Source organism: Toxorhynchites rutilus, chromosome 2 (assembly GCF_029784135.1).
Source record: "Toxorhynchites rutilus septentrionalis strain SRP chromosome 2, ASM2978413v1, whole genome shotgun sequence".
Lineage (NCBI taxonomy): Eukaryota > Metazoa > Arthropoda > Insecta > Diptera > Culicidae > Toxorhynchites > Toxorhynchites rutilus.
This window is the reverse complement of record NC_073745.1, coordinates 2,119,114-2,135,744: the sequence shown is the minus strand read 5'-3', so window position 1 is coordinate 2,135,744 and position 16,631 is coordinate 2,119,114. Positions and strand designations below refer to the sequence as shown.

At 40.6% G+C, this 16,631-nt stretch overlaps 1 protein-coding gene across 1 annotated transcript in view; it reads left to right on the top strand.

Annotated features, from left to right (window-relative positions):
* The first annotated feature begins 1,761 nt into the window (after positions 1 to 1,761).
* LOC129771931 (ecdysone-inducible protein E75) overlaps positions 1,762 to 16,631 on the top strand; it is a 222,003-nt gene continuing 207,133 nt past the window's right edge. Inside the window, exons 1-2 of the mRNA XM_055776077.1 lie at positions 1,762 to 2,376; positions 12,736 to 14,928. Of these exons, the coding sequence (XP_055632052.1) occupies positions 14,160 to 14,928 (769 nt within the window). The 5' untranslated portion in view covers positions 1,762 to 2,376; positions 12,736 to 14,159. The remainder of the gene's footprint in view (positions 2,377 to 12,735; positions 14,929 to 16,631) is intronic.

Genomic DNA, 16,631 nt, shown 5'->3' with positions numbered 1-16,631 from the left:
GTCTGAAAATAATCTGATATTATAATGATGAGTTTTGGTAGAAGTACTAGGATTTTTTTAGTAAAAGGTAAATTCAACGAGGTCGATTAGAAAATCAATCAATGAACAGTTCGGCGATTGGACTCATGAACTTGCGATTAGTAAGAAAACGTGAATGTTTGAAGGTATTGATAACAAAAAAAAATTGGGCGGGACGAAGTTTGCCGGGTCAGCTAGTGAAAAATAAAACTTGAGCTTGAGCACTCCAGCTGTACGAGTGTGTGAGGATTTATGTGCCTCATAGCTGGAGGATTAGAACACGAAAAGAAAGAATGGAAAAAGGGTCCGCTTAGTGTTGTTAAATTCGATGGAATAAGTGAGTACGGGATTTACGATTTGAGAATACGCAGGACAATGATCTATTTGGGGATCGATTGGATTACAATCGATTTGAAAATTGACGAAATTGCGTTTGATTTGGGGTTTTCGGAGATCCAAGAGGTTTTCATCGTTTTGGGAATTGAAGGTGTCTCAAATAAGTAAAAAAAAAAATCTCCCGACTTGCACTGTGGTCGCGAGCATTCTAAAGCTTGCCATTTAGAATACATTCAAGACGTGATATTTGGCATAAGAAATCACAACTAACTATCTAATAAAACGACGCTAGTTATACTTACGGTGAGACAGCGAAAGTTCCACTGCGAACGTTAGTAACATTCAAGAAGAAGCAGAAGAATTTATAGCATTTTGTATGAAAAAGTGCGTTGTTTTTTTCGTGAGTTCCATGCCAAAAACAACACAACCACTCCATTTACCTGACTTGGCACTGTGTAATGTTTTTTTCCTGTTTCTGTTCAATGAGATATGGGAAATAAAGGAAAAACCAAAAATGAAGTACCGGAAGTAATGGTTTTTTTTTATATTGAAAAATTTCATATATGATTAATTCAACCCCTTCGGCGTTAAAACGCCCACATCGAGTACATATTTCGCAACGAAATCACATATCGCACGACCTACGCCTACAGTTTCATCAGTCAAAGTAAAACAAATTCAGTCCAATCAATCAAAACATTCTGGAGGCCATTTCCGCCAGCCGGAAAATCGGGGAAATAGAAGCTGCACTCATAGCACGTGCGCATTAAGCCAAGTGCACAACAAATCGCTCCAGTCGGAAGGGTCTAGTAGGCCATGCCAGGCAAGTCGTAGCCGAAGCCGAATCCGCACACTAGACGCAGCGCGTAGAAGAAAAACAGTGATGCAATCAAAACAAAAACAGACCCACATCGCAGGCATCGCGCAAAATTTCTCCCTTTCGCTTTCCGGTCGAAAGAAAAGTAAAAACCTCCTCGCACACACAAGCTGCGCGACTCCCGCCCGGTCCAAGCAGTGAGTTCCCATACCACACACTCTCCCGGCCGGTACTGACGCGGTGTTATTTAGAGGTTATAGTTGGGATGGCACATACTACTATTTCTGGAACAGTGTTAGTGCTCCCGAAAACTCCCTCCTGATCCCACTGAATCGGATCGTCTGGCGCACCGCCAGCCGACCCACCGCAACCCACCGGCGCTGGCTGAGGGAATTGTTCTTATGTATTATTTCGCACGCGAGCAGAATGAGAGCGAGAGAAGGAAATGATTCCGAGTTCTCTCCGTATGTTTTGCCATTGTCTCCGGCAAGTGAGGAACCGGAATGTTTGTTAGGTCGGTCAGACTGTGTGGTGGTACATCACCTATTCACTCCCAATGAAAGCGACAGTAAAGGGAAATCTTTTGGGTGAATTGGTTGGTGCTTTGGTTGGTCTCGTCGACAACGTTCGCGTTTTTCTTTTAAAAATCCACTTGTAACTAGAAAACAATTCCTGTTCCGTCTCGTTGTTCTACGTGTGTTTTCACGTTCCAGGGTTTTCTGTGCGAAGGTCGAATGATTATTTTTTCTGGATTGTAAATAACATCCACAACAGCACAACACTCGGGTCCAAGGTTGACTCAAAGGACTATTACTCTAGGATACAGTGCTTCAATTCTTAGCAACTTAGCGTCGGAACTTCAAGAGTGAACACATTTCCTGGATATTCATCAGCCCATTCTGTGCCGTGTGCTGCTGCCGGAAGCAGGGAGCGCGTGTGTCCTTGGACTTTCATGGACTTGGCGTGTGAAGCGTGTGCGTTGGAGGACTACTCAAATCGATCTATGAGGGAGAGCCGCTCCAAAACTCCAGGAATTAACGGACGGTGCGAAAGCGCGGACAATTATGCTAATGAGTCAAGTGTTGTGCCGCGCGGACTGTGACTACGTCAATTAGTGTAAACAACACACATCACAACGCATGTTTGTTGGGTGGAAGGTGGGAGGCTTGCTACTAGCTTTGTTGGAACGCGCTAAACGTGTTGAGGTGAGGCGAAGAGGGGTGTTCCAGTTCGACGACAAACTGTGCGAAGATCGCGAAGTGCAAAACATTAGCGAAGAGAAGCACCGAAGAGTAGAGCAGCAAAGTCAAACGTCAAAATTATGCTCTCTATTTTAGTGGTCGAAGCACTCATTGCCAGGGTTGTAGCTGGATGAGTGATTGTTGGGATGAGGAATGTAGATAGTTCTATCGTGTTAACCTCGCGGCGATCAACGGTTTCACGTGACTCTGGAAATTTTAGAGGACGCATGATCGATTTTTTTGTCCTTAAACGCAGGATCTTATTTTTATTATTTTTATGATGTAATTCTCTTTCTTCGGAATATACACACTGGGTCAATCAAGGTTCGGTAACTGGTAATGAAAATGAACTTTCAAACGAGTTCTTCTTTTTCTTTGTTGACGGAGAGAGTTATTTTGACATTCGTTGATTTCAAAGATAATTCCTGCAGCTTCAATGCAATTTTGTATCAATTTATTAGCAATTCAAATGCGTCAAATACTCGTACTGAGCAATGACGTTCGGCACATTTATGTTGAAACCGTTCAAATTCTAACGTTTTCAAAAAAATATATTTTAATGCTTCTCAAATTATTGGAATACAGTGTGTCAAATCAGGTGTATTAGGAATAATTCAGGAAACGGATTTTAAGCCAAAGATTGACGGACGGTACCCCAGCCGGGACTCAACACATTACCGTGTTGAAGAGTCCAACTTTCTGGATTGTGATATTCAGGTCGAATTCGGCACATTTTGGCCGTAAAATGATTCAAAGGTATGGTATGAATTTCTTCTGTCATTGGGCAGGTGGATCAAACTTCTTAAAAATAATAGTTCGATGAGTGCTGTGTTCACATTTATGTGAACCGTATGCAACCATTAATTCTGTCTTCATGCGTGTGAGCTAAATGAAAACACCATCCTTTAGTACTTGAAAAGGAGTTTCACTGTGATATGTATGGGTGAAAGCGCGGAATTAAACTTTTATGTTGAACTAGCTAACCCGGCAAACTTCGTCCCGCCCATTTACTTGATTAATTCTCGAGTAATGCAGAAATTTGTGTTTTATTTGTATGGCAACCACCTCTAAGAGAGGGTGGAGGGGTATCTAACCACCATAGAAACATTCATTGCACCCTAAAGTTTCCATATGCCTAATTTGGTTTAATTTGCTTGATTAATTCTCGGGTAATGCAAAAATTTGTGTTTCATTTGTACGGCAGCCCCCTCTAAGAGAGGGGGAAGGAGTATCTTAACACCATAGAAACATTTATTGCATCCTAAAACCTCCACATGCCAAATTTGGTTTCATTTGCTTGATTAATTCTCGAGTAATGCAGAAATTTGTGTTTCATTTGTATGGCAGCCCCCCCTTTGAGTGGGGGAAGGACTGTCTAACCATCATAGAAACATTTATTGTACCCTAAAACTTTCACATGCCAACTTTGGTTTCATTTGCTTGGTTAATTTCCGAGTAATGCAGAAATTTGTGTTTCATTTGTATGGCAGCCCCCCCTTAGAGAGGGGGGAGGGGCCTCAAAATATCACGAAAACCTTCCCCGGCCCCAAAAACCCCTACATACCAATTTTCATGTAGATCGGTTCAGTAGTTTCCGAGTCTATAATAATCAGACAGACAGACAGACATCACTCCATTTTTATATATATAGATTTACGGCGTCGAACGAACAACTTTTTCTTGAATGGCGTTAACGTTCCCTGTGGAACTTTTGCCGTCTCAACGTATGTATTAACTAGCGTCATTTATTAATACTTAGTTGAGATTTCTTAAGCCAAATAACATGCCTTGAATGTATTCTGAGGGGCAAGCTCTAGTCGAAGGAAATTTCTCTGTTGAAAAATCCCCCGGCCAGAAAGGGAATCGAACCCGAACGACGAACACAATGTGAGACGCTAACCACTCGGCCACGGGTGCACGAACGAACAACTTAAAAAAAATAAAACAGGAAGTGGGTTATATCTGTGGTATAACCGCAAGGGTGACGTAGAACTATCTTTGATTTAGTGATCATTTGTTTTCAGTTGCATCTGTATCAATTCTGAATGAATGAATAAATGAATATTTGGGGGACTTCGAAAACGAGAGCGTTACGTTGGAGGCACAATATTCAGCAAAAGAAGCAATCACACGAAAGTTGTATAATACGTAAAACATTGCTTGTATTGTGATATGATTTGTATTCCATTACCAATAGACAAAATATCTGTTGCATCAAATCAGTCTACATAAATTTTGCGTTCGCTCATCCTTTCTCACAACACCCATTTCTCGTTCGAGAAATTGTCGAGTAAACATCGTTTGCGCGCGTAGAGCGGGAATTTCTTTTTAAGATTCATTACACCTCTAATAAATCGTCGAAAGACGTGATCTTACGTTGATCGCACTTGATTGAAAAATCCCAAAACCAAATGTATTTGGTTGCAGTGTTATATGGATAGAAAACATTAAAATAAACTCTTTCGCATGAATGTTTTTTTCGATTCCAAGAGGAACTGGTAAATTATTTTTCAGCAACGATGACATCTTTCCGGAATCTTCTCGATGCTGAATTGCAACCAAACGAAAATAGTTCCGCGCATGTATATGTGTGTGTGTGTGGTGGCTGCTCCGATGTCTCAAGCGGAACCGTCCTGATGGATTCCCTTCTGGCGTGAGGTGCACAAACAGGCGCTTAGTGACACCGTTCATTAGCGCTTTCATGATAAACGAAGTTAGCTTCACCACAACAGCGACGACATGCTCCAATCGCTGTTCAATTATAACTGAATGGATTTCCGAGCTACTCTCGCTTACATACCGATTGATGATTTCAATAGCCTGTTTCGAAAGCAATTTTAAGGCTATTGAAATAAGTTTTTGGAGAACATTTTATCTTTCGAATGAAGTGTTCATCATACCATTTCGTTCGGTTGTTTAGGAGCTATTAACGCTCGAAATCTCGGTCTCCGGCGTAACGCTTTCGTTTTTCGAAACTTTGATTTTACACCCCGGTATAGAAATGAAAATTTGTGATCAATAATGTTAGATACAAAATAGTAAAATAGTTTCAGACGTTGTGAACAAACGATATGAATCTTCTTTTTCTTCATTTGTTCACACCAGATATGGGGGTAGTAAAACTGTAGGTATCTGATCTAGGCCAAAGTGTCTCAAATAATACCGACCAGTGTATGTCATCTTTGAGATCGACCATCGTAGCACATCATCTTCTCCAACTGCATGCTGGTCCAACACTGCATGATTGGTTTGTCAAACCAAAATATATAAGCTTGAAATTCAAATGTTTCATCATATTGTGGTTCTTTTGAAAAAAAAAGATAAAAATCAGACTAGAAGTTAATTGAAAGAAACGCCCATAATTGGTACTCAATCTTATACAAAACGTAGTATAAAGAAACCCATTAGTTTTGTATGTAATTGAAGGCCTCATTTATGATAGAGTAATCCGGTTTGGGTTACATGCGCAGAGTTTTGTTTGACGGCGGAAGTCCTAGAAGTCCTAAACAAATGTATTTCTCCGAACGATAAAAAGTCACACGTGGGCCATGGAAATAGTGAGAGTGAGCAGTTCGCTGCAAAATTCAAATACTAATTTGAAAAATCGGATCGATGATTTGAAAATAATGAAAATAAATATACATTGGATAGTAGTTCAAATTTGTAGTAGTGACCTATTGTATCACTTATTGTGACAAGCTACAGTAACCGAGAAGATCCTAAAAATCTTCTTATAAACTTTCTAGACACAAGGCTGAAATGAAATTTTTTAGAAGTTCTTGAAATGCAATGAGTCCGAAAGAAGTTTTTCATAATGTATATTAAATGTCTCACGACGAGTTTACAGTAACACAGTTAACAGTAACGAAACAAATAACCTGAAATTAAATTGAACGTTTCATACGAAGCTTACGGCACCAAACAACTAGAATAGAAAATATCAATCAGTCACGACCAAGAAAATGATCCCATTGCTAATGCTAGGACTATATCTCGAATCGATCTCCATCACGACCCTTACATCTGATGGTCAGATGGTCAGAAACAGCACAATTGATCAGATTTGCTAGAGTTAATTCTTTGTGGCCCTTGCAGTACCGTTAACAACGGAAGATTTTTTTTCTCAAGTAGCCTTAGGTTACGAAGCAAAGCGGAATCGCTCCTGCACCAAATGCTGAAAATTGAGTATTTATACACCATAATTCACCACTTGGTCATTTTCAGTACTAACTAATAATAATATTTTGGACAAATAGCAAGTTTTGATTAATTTCGAATTCGGCTATTTTCTATAGTCGCACTTACTCCAATAATCGATACATGGTCAAATATTCAATGTTATGAATATGTTATAAGTTTGAATTATTAGTTGTCTTCCCTGCAATAACCTGAAAAACCCCGTTGACCATATTCTTCAAAATACTCGGTTCGATATTCCGCCGCGATTTTGCGAGGACCTCTTTGAACTCATCAGTTGTGTTGTATCCCTTCTTATAAGCGTAGATCACTCTAGCAAGGATTCCTGAGATATTCTAAACATAACCTGCAGTTTATGCGAATGATTGCGTACTGAACAAAAACAACAACAAAAATATATAGAATGTAATGCCCAGAACACAACTGTCTTGTTGACGTAGGACTGCAAAATCACATCGAAATTTTAGAATCAACGCTTCAGTGGAAAGTTTTGATAATTCTGAAAAAGAAAAATCATACTATGGTATGTGCCGTCTCCAATTCACAGCACACTATCTACCCTCCGAAGCATTTAACATTCGGCAAAATTTTTGTGTGTAACACCAGCAATTCAAAAAGGCAAATATTCTATACTGTCGCGCATTGCAATAGGTTGCGAAGGGGTGAAGCTTATGTTGTAGTATTTCCATTCTCCTTAGTGTCCGTGAAGCGAGCATTGCATTTGACGAGCGAGCGATTTACATGCGGCTCAGTAGTATATAAAAATGCAACTATACAACGACGGGACGGATAGATAAGCACAGAAATGCACAGAAAAAGATGTAATGTACGCTGAAATGATCTCATAACAACGTGATATGTTTTCAGATTCAGATTCAGAATGGAAACGTTGTCTTCATAAAAAAACGATCATATCATGCCATGTTGAGTCTGGTAAAATTCAGACGATACTGGTGAGATTGGAAGTGAGTTTTGGTGTCTTGTTTGTTTATTTTTAACCGAGTTGTGTAAAGCTGGTTTGCAAAATCCTGCGAACCGTCTCATTGTACTCTGGAAGACTCATCGGTGATTTGATTTCTGAATGTGATATGGTGAAATTTCAAGCCAGTTTCACAGTTCCGTTTGTCCTCCGCCGTTACTTTGATTTTTCGACCTTCGCTGAACGATTTCATACTTTTGTGGATCCTTCAAATAACTCCGTATAACTTTATCCGATTTTGTGAGTCTACGTCTGACTTGAATAATAAGAACATGTTCCTCCTGATAGGCTTCAATCAAACCCTTCTCATCTCACTTAAATCTTCCTTTTGGCCTTTTGAAGTTATCTGTTTGAGTAAAATCCGCAAAAAGGAACCGAAGCAAAACTCTCTGTGCTGTTATAGAATGTGGATGTTCAAAATGTTAAAAACGTACGTTATTGACACATGCTGCGGATACACGTGCGAAATGCGAAGTATATGTTTTACCAATACTGATAGACCCATAATGTACATAACATCGATTGCATTGAAAGAATTTGTAAATTGCGGTGTGACTATGCAAAATTTTCAGAGTGTTTTGCTATTTTGATAGAATTGCACGAGTGACACAGTCGTTTCGATGAGGGACACACCAGCTTGTCTCTAGACGACGTTAACAAAACACAATTATCAAACAGGTTATTACTTTCGATTTCGGAATATAATTTTATATCAATTTTCCGGGTGTGTTGAGCAGGAAACGTTTAGCAGTAACGGGTTTTTTAATAATCATTTTATTTCGACACGAAAACAGCTCAGGATCAGATAAAATCACCAACTACTCAGAGTTCTTGAAACACGGTGACGACACCAGGATTTACTTTATTGTCTACGTTTGCCTTATGATTTCTGTGGCGAAATTGAGCGGAGTTTTCAATTGATATATTTTAAACAAAAACAACATTGACTTTTCGAAGTTCAAAGACAATGGACCTCGATGGGAACCTTAGGAGCTCTCAATGTGGCCTTCTAAAAAACCCGGAAGATGATTTATTTTTCTCTCAAAACTATTGATGACCCATTGGAATCAGATCACAGTTCTTAAACGGGAATTTTAGGGGACCATGTGATGATCCTTCGGGAGATAAAAGAAGATTTTGACGTAGAACTACGTCTTTCAGGAAGGGTGCCAAATCAGAAAATAGGTCATGTGTTTATGAAATAGAGTTAACATTAATAACTATTTTCACTGTGAGCGAATTCTCATGATTTGCATACCAATCGAATCGGAAATTTTCTAAGATTTGTTTGATATGCTATACATTGCAATTCGCTAATCTCTAAACGGTTTAAATTCATGAAAACTGGAAGAACTTCCTTTTTTCTCATACATTTGTGCTAACCCTACCCGTATTTCGAATGCTTATAACTCGAACATTTCTTAGCAGATCGGAAAGATGTTTGCATCAATTGATAGGAAATATTTCTACGCGTCTATCACAATTTATAAAATGTTATTTTTGTAAAATGTCAAGCCTTATCTAAACGCCGTAACTGCCAAGTTTTGATTGGCCCGATTTACGGTTTCCCCAACACAGACTTCAAAATCAATGTGCCTAGGGGAATCCGCTTAACAAATACATGCAAGTAAGGGGTATTTTTTGGTGTTGAGTACTTTTGTACTCGCTTGTCGTTATGCAGACCGGAATATGTTTCCCTAAAATGCACTTTTGAACTTGAGCTGTGTTTCCCTAACACGGACTTCAAAATCAATGTGCCTAGGGGAATCCGCTTAACAAATACATGCAAGTCGGGGGTATTTTTTGGTGTTGAGTACTTTTGTACTCGCTTGTCGTTGTGCAGACTATATTTCCCTAAAACGCAATTTTAAACTGAGAAGCCTGGGAAAATCGTCATTTCAGATACTAGAGGTGAATGAACATTCGCGGTTCGAGAACTACGTAAACATGAGATGTGCAATAATTTCAGAGGGAAATGTAAAGTATACTGATCGTTTGACAATTCTTCCGTTTACATATTTTTGTAGTCCCAGGCATCATATCAAACGTAAAAGGACGTTCATCAAATTTATTTGTAACGAAGAACATAATCAATTACAAAAATTTCGATTCATTCTAAAATAATATTCAAAGTGGTAAACAAGTGGATTGCATAATATAATTGCGTAGTTCTACGTTGGAAATATGCGGTCGTGTCCTAGATACAACCCCTTACGTTTTTTTTCTGTACTATAGAGACTTTCCACACTTTGGGCTAGTTCGCCATTTCGGAAGAATGTCGGGAGTGAAAATTGGACTCGTGACCATTACCGTGTTAGGTATGAATTTTATCACTACGCCAGATCGCCTCCATAAAAAAAGGATCAATAGGTACAATGTCCACGAGAAACAGTTTCCCATAACTTATGCAGAGAATGTGGGTCTTGTAATTTGTCATCTCATCCTTGTGCTTTATCTGCATCTGTGTTTATAGCCTTCATTATGAACTGTTGGACGCAATAGGATATCGTCTACGTGTTCCTCTGCTCGTATAATCCTCTTATATTGACATACATTAACACTCCTATACTCGCGCATTGGTCTGTCAGACCGAGAAATCAATAATTCGTTCATTTCTCAGAAAATATCAACACAACCACTTTGCGTTCCTCTCTAGCTTCGTGATTCGTCGTTCGTCATCGTTTAGCGTATCGCATGTGTTGGTACAAAGGGGACGTGTGCCACTTTTTTAACACTTTCGGTCTGACACACCGACGCGAGCATAGGAGTAAATTTTTTGGACAAGTGCCTTTTTTCATATTCTAGAATATTGTTGAATGAAATGTATAAATTAATGTTAGTGGCGTGGGATATTTATTGAATATAATTCTTAAGATCATTACCGGACTATTCTTATTTGATTTCAGTCCCTTTTTGTAACTGCATTGAACGGATCCATAAATTAACTATTCGTCGATATATTCGTCGTTAGATTCATACGCTCAAAAGCAAAATATAAATGTTTGACTTTCGTATAGTTATTCGCTAAATATAATGGTCATACATATACAGACTTTCGAAAGAATTTCACTTGTGGAAGAATTGTAGATACACATCCCCGTCCGGGATATCTTAGGTAGCCGGGATCCTGATCTTCTGCTTCATCTATACCTGTTCCTCAGAAACGCCGATGTCAACGTTTAATGATGTTTCCTTCGTTGTGCCCCCGTTTCATATCCCTCCTATCCGATCGATAAACTTTTACTTAGTCGCGGCAATACATACACACACTCTTTACAGATGCACGGGCCGAAGGTTGTGCAGTCCACTGATCATTCAACAAGAGCCAAAGGTTGTACCGCTCATGACAACTCTACACGAGCTGATGATTGCGCCGGCTAGTGACCATTCTATCCTGGATTCCTCGAGGCGAGAAAGACGCACCACGCTAGATATGGGGTACAGACTAGGGGGGCGTTGCTGATTAATGGTCAGCTGCATCCCAATAGGAAGTATCCCGTGTCGGGCACACGTACAGAGCATCGAAGACTGCAACATACCAATTATGAGAACACTTGTAATACTAACCTCGAGCCAACCGCGAGTAATCAGTTACATATTACTAACATAGTTGTAAGACAAAAATTGTCAAAATATTGGACTCCCGGCCCCGTCAGGCTAACGCCACATGTGCCTTAATAAAATATATATTTTGGAAAAAAAAAAAAGTAAACTATAAACTAATCGGTGGCTTATGGTAATTTTCAACAGTTACAGTTTCGGGGATATTTTTTTATAATGAAAAATATCAACAAAAAAACAAGAGAAAGAAAAGGAAGTTCCTAGAAATCCTTTTATATCATCTTTTTATGCCCTATCTATAAAAAGGTATTAATTCTTAGTTTACCAAGAATACAGAGACAAAGAATATTAGAAATATGCGAACTTTATATTCCAGACCCTTTATCATCTGGTGATTATCTAGAAGGTCAGTATACATTCTTCTCTCCGATAAAAGACCCGAAAACACGCAACAACTGCATGAAATGAAAAAAAAAAGTTTGTTTCGAGCATGCAGTTATGCTATGTTCTGATTCTTACTCCAATGAAACCACAATCAAGCAATACGATTTTATATTATTTTATATTATTATATACTTCCATAAATTATGTTCAGTTGCTTACTTTCAGTTCTTCTTCTTCTTGAATGGCGTTAACGTTCCCTGTGGAACTTTTGCCGTCTCAACGTATTCATTAACTAGCGTCGTTCATTAATACTTGGTTGAGATTTCTATGCCGAATAACACGCCTTGAATGTACTCTAAAGTGGCAAGCTCTAGAATACGCGTGACCACAGTGCAAGCCGGAAGAATTTTCTTTGACGAAAAATCCCCCAACCAGAACGGGAATCGAACCCGAACACCCGGCATGATAGTGTGGGACGCTAACCACTCGGCCACGGGTGCACTTACTTTCAGTTAATAACAGTGAAAAATTCAAATTTCGTTATTTGTGTTGGAGTATCAAAAATTACTCTATTTTGAGGAGGCTGAATTAGATGACTATTAAAACATAATAAAGACGAAGAAAACATATTTTTTGGGGTTTTTTCATTTAATCATACCCTCTTCTTAATATAAATGCCAATAAAGCCTGAAGAATACACGATGGCAACATTACAGAGAAGTTCAATTTTCGGTCTGTGACACCGTGCGCGAGTATACGTGTTATGATTTTGCACGCGAGTACAGGAGGGTTAAAGCAATACCCATCCTAGTTCCTTAGTGAGTTTGTGCCAGTCACTGATTATAAATTGAATTCACAACTAATAGTTTAATTTGATATGCCAATCGACAATCACCTCCTCCGGTTTCATTCAGCAATGACGTGCATGCAAAATCGTAACAATCCCATTCGGCTACAACCCTGAGTGCGGCGGGGCTCTTTACACTCATATGCTCACTATACACCGAGTGGCGGCGATTACCGCAGCAGGCCGTTCACGATTGGCGACTCGTTTGCGCCGCTCTGCGCCCCAGCTGTGGATGTGTGTTGTGTGCTCTTCTCCGCATGTATATTCTTGCACTCGCGAATTCAATCATAAAAGTAATAAACTTATTCAAGGTGAAATGTTGACCATGAAAATTGTTTCCCGTGTCTTTTTTTAGAATTTCGTACTCTGCACAGTCAATCGCTGCCAGCCAGTCATCGGTAGGGAAGCGGAGCGCGAAATTTTTGGCTCACCATATTCGAAGCATATAAAGCGAGGATAAGAAATAAAGTGGATTCCCGAAAAAAAAACAACAAAATAACAACAGCGACACACTGCTGTGTTGCTCAATGTGTGTTGAGGTTGCGATCAGGAACATCAAACGAACCAATTGTGGATGAGTTATTTCAACTGTACGAGGGAATAATAATAAATGGTGATTCTATACAGCAACAGCAGCAGCAGCGGCGCAAACAGGTTTCACAGGAGCAAACGATGTAATTGCGAGCGTGATAAAAATAAATTTGGGCTCTGAATGGGGGAAAAGCGATTAAATCGAAGAGCAGAACAGTTTTCAAAGTTGACATTGGACGTGAACCTGCTCACGGACAAGCTGGTTCGGTTTGGTGGAGAAAAGTGTGTTTGAAATGAGCGCGCAGAAGGCCTTGAAACCCAAAGGATACGTCCAAGGACCAACGTCATAGCAACAACACTCGCGAGCCCCGACGTGAGAGCCCTTTTCAGTGACTGTGTGACTGTGGCAGCAACAGCGGCAGCAGCAGCAGCAGCACCAACTCACGGCATGCGAACTGTGCCGAACCACGCTGCCAGTGCCAGTAACCGAGTGAACTGCTGCTCCTGTGTCATACCCGAAAGGGAATGGCAGTTTGTACAGTCTATTAGTGCTCCACATTGTGCGATGGGTGGTAATCCCAGTTGAGCATGTAGTAGTGAGTGGCCAGTGGAGCATGTTGTTTTTGTTTTATGAGTGTTTTTCTCTGCCTCTCAGTGTCAGTGACACATATACACGGCTTTTGGGTTTCGTTCTGTATTTACGTGCTCTCCCTCGTTCAATGTTCACCCAAGCGGGCTGAGTTGTTGGCTGGCTCGGTGTGTTTATGTGCTGGTTTTATTTTGTGTTTTAATGCGTGATTTCCAAGTCAATAGCACTCTGACATCGGTGTGTTTGTTTTGGTATGCACACAGGCGGCAGATCTTATTTTGAGTTTCCGAAAATATTGACCTTGAACTCGCGCGCTCGGTTCGCTCATCACAGCAAGCGAGCAGGAAGGGGAGTCGAGAAAAGCAAAGTAGGGTGAAAATATTCGATTTATCCGTGCCTACGGCAATGTGGTGGTGAGTGAGGTGAGAAGAGAAAAAAAACACTCGCAATCGTGAGTGTGTGTGTTTGGATTATATTCGCCGAAACGAACAGAGGCCAAGTTCAGCTGCTTTTTCGACACGAAATGCCTCTAATTTATCAATAATTTTGTCGGTTACGAAGGAGTGAGAAAGCAAAGGAGTATGTAGAACAGTGTGTCGTTTCGTGACAGTGGAGCAAGTGTTGAGAGTTTTTCAAAAAAAAAAAAAAAGAAATAAGAAATGCAGTGCTTGGATAAACTTGCACAGGACGAGAAGGATTCGCTGGAGATAAGGACTTTCGTGATTGGTGACAACCAGCGAATAATGTATTCACCGCGCAGTGTGGATGCGAGGAAGACGGTCAAACTGGCGATAGCCGTTCCTCATATGGCATCGGCGTCATCTTCGTCCTCCGTGGTGACCTCCAATAGCCATCATCATCAGCAACAGGACCGTGCCAGGATTCAAATCATCACGAAGCCCTCGAACAAACCGTGTGAAAATGTGGCGCCCATACAAGCCCAAGAAGTGCACGTTATCCGAGATGGTCGCTTCTATGACCTTCATCATAACAACACTCCTTCATCCCACCATCCGGACTCTCCCCATCGTCCCATTCTGCCATCTTCACCGAATCCTAGCAGCCTTATCATAACAAACGGTGCGGGTGGGGGCGGCGAGAGTATTTCGAGTCGTCCTCCACCTCCACTGCATCTTCCCACCGCTGCCAATACTATCATAATCGATGCTTCTTCGCATTCTGTGGTGTCCAGCAGTAAACAGCATCTGCCTCCACCATCCTCGACGCTCATGGTTGTCCAGCAACAACACCACCAACACCACCAGCAGCAGCAACAACACCATGTGACCTCGATGCAGCCTCCTCCGCCTCCGCCACCTCCTGGTGCCAACGGGAGCAATAATATGGGCGGGGGTGGCGGCGGAGTCACCATCATCCAGAAGATGAAGAGCGCACACGAGGAGCCTTCCAGTTCGATGCCTGATTTGGGTGAGTGTTGTTTAATCTGTTGATAAGATCATTCCCTCTCAGACCGTTTATTCCATCGAGTGCACGCAATTGCATACATCTATCTGCACCCAACTGTGTTTAGCTGATGGGGGCGCGCTATGGACCATTTTATCCCTCAGAATTCCTGGTATTGAAAGTGTGAAAAGAGATTTGCCAGTTCATCTCTATTCGTCTCCAATTCGTAGTTGTTATTATTCAAAAAAACAAATTTTATCCTTCCGGATCGGATAATATTCTTTCTAGGTATGAATAGGTAAAAAATCGAACGATTGTACCTATTTGAATTATTTCACGAATGCAGGGAAATATCTACCTGAAAATGGGAATAGTTGTAAAAACAGTTGAAATTAGCTATGTTCAATGATAAAATAATGACATTCATCTTTAGTACAGGGTGGGCCATTTAAAGTGGAAGCATCTGGCAACCCCATAACTTTTGATAGAGATGTCAGATTAACAAATGTCATACCGCGTTGGAAGCGTCATTTCAGTACAATTTTAACCATGGAACAATACACACCTAAACAACGCGCTGAAATTGTTCAGCTGTACATTCAAAATAACTTCTCAATTGTGTTAACTAAACGTGCGTGGAAAAATAAAAATAAAGTTAAAACATTGCCTGGAGACAACACTATACGTCGATTATATGCCAAAGTTATATCGTCTGGTAGTGTTGGTCATGCCAGTCATCTGTCCAGACAACGACCAAGACGTTTCGACGAGAATATTGATGCCGTTCGAGCCAGTGTTGCAGAGACTCCATCGACATCAGGTCGCCATCGTTCGCAAGAGTTAGGCATCGCTCGAACCACTCTCCGGCGCATAATTCGTGTTGATTTGAAAATGTTTCCGTATAAAATTAAAATGGCTCAACAACTTAACCCATCTGACTTACCACGTCGACTTGATTTTGCGAAATGGACCATCGAAATGGCCAAAAATGAACGTGGCTTTTGGCAAAAAATCATAATGTCTGATGAGGCGCATTTCAACTTGAATGGAGGAGTGAATAAACAAAATTGTCGGTTTTATGCTACTGAAAACCCTCAATCCATCGAAACGCAACCTCTTTACGACCAAAAAGTTACTGTGTGGTGTGGCATTTATGCCGATAAAGTCATCGGCCCGTACTTCTTTGAAAACGAAAAAGGAGCAACGGTAACCGTGAATGGGGAGCGTTATCGGACAATGATAACCGATTTTTTATTGCCATTTGTTCGTGAAAATGAATTGGACAATTACTGGTTCCAACAGGCTGCTACTAACGAAGTTAACCTATACTGGGTGCCTGGTCACTGCGGTATAGGAGGTAATGAGAAAGCCGATCTCTTAGAAAGGTTAGGATCTTCAACTAAATTCGTCGGACCTGAGCCATTTTGTGGACTATCAACATCACGCATGAAATCTGAGCTCAAAACCTGGGAAATATCAATGATTTAGGCCAACTGGAGGGCTCTATCAACACCGAGACAATCCAGATTATTCATTACACCTTGTAACAGAATAACACGCAACCTACACAGCTTGAATAACACAGCTATTGACCGGACACTGTCCGAGCAGGTATCACCTTAAAAAAATCGGAAAACTGGCAGATGACAACTTTCGTTTCGGCAATTTCGAAGCTGAGACTTCGGAACATTTACTGTGTCAATACAGTACACTAATTCAGCGAAGAC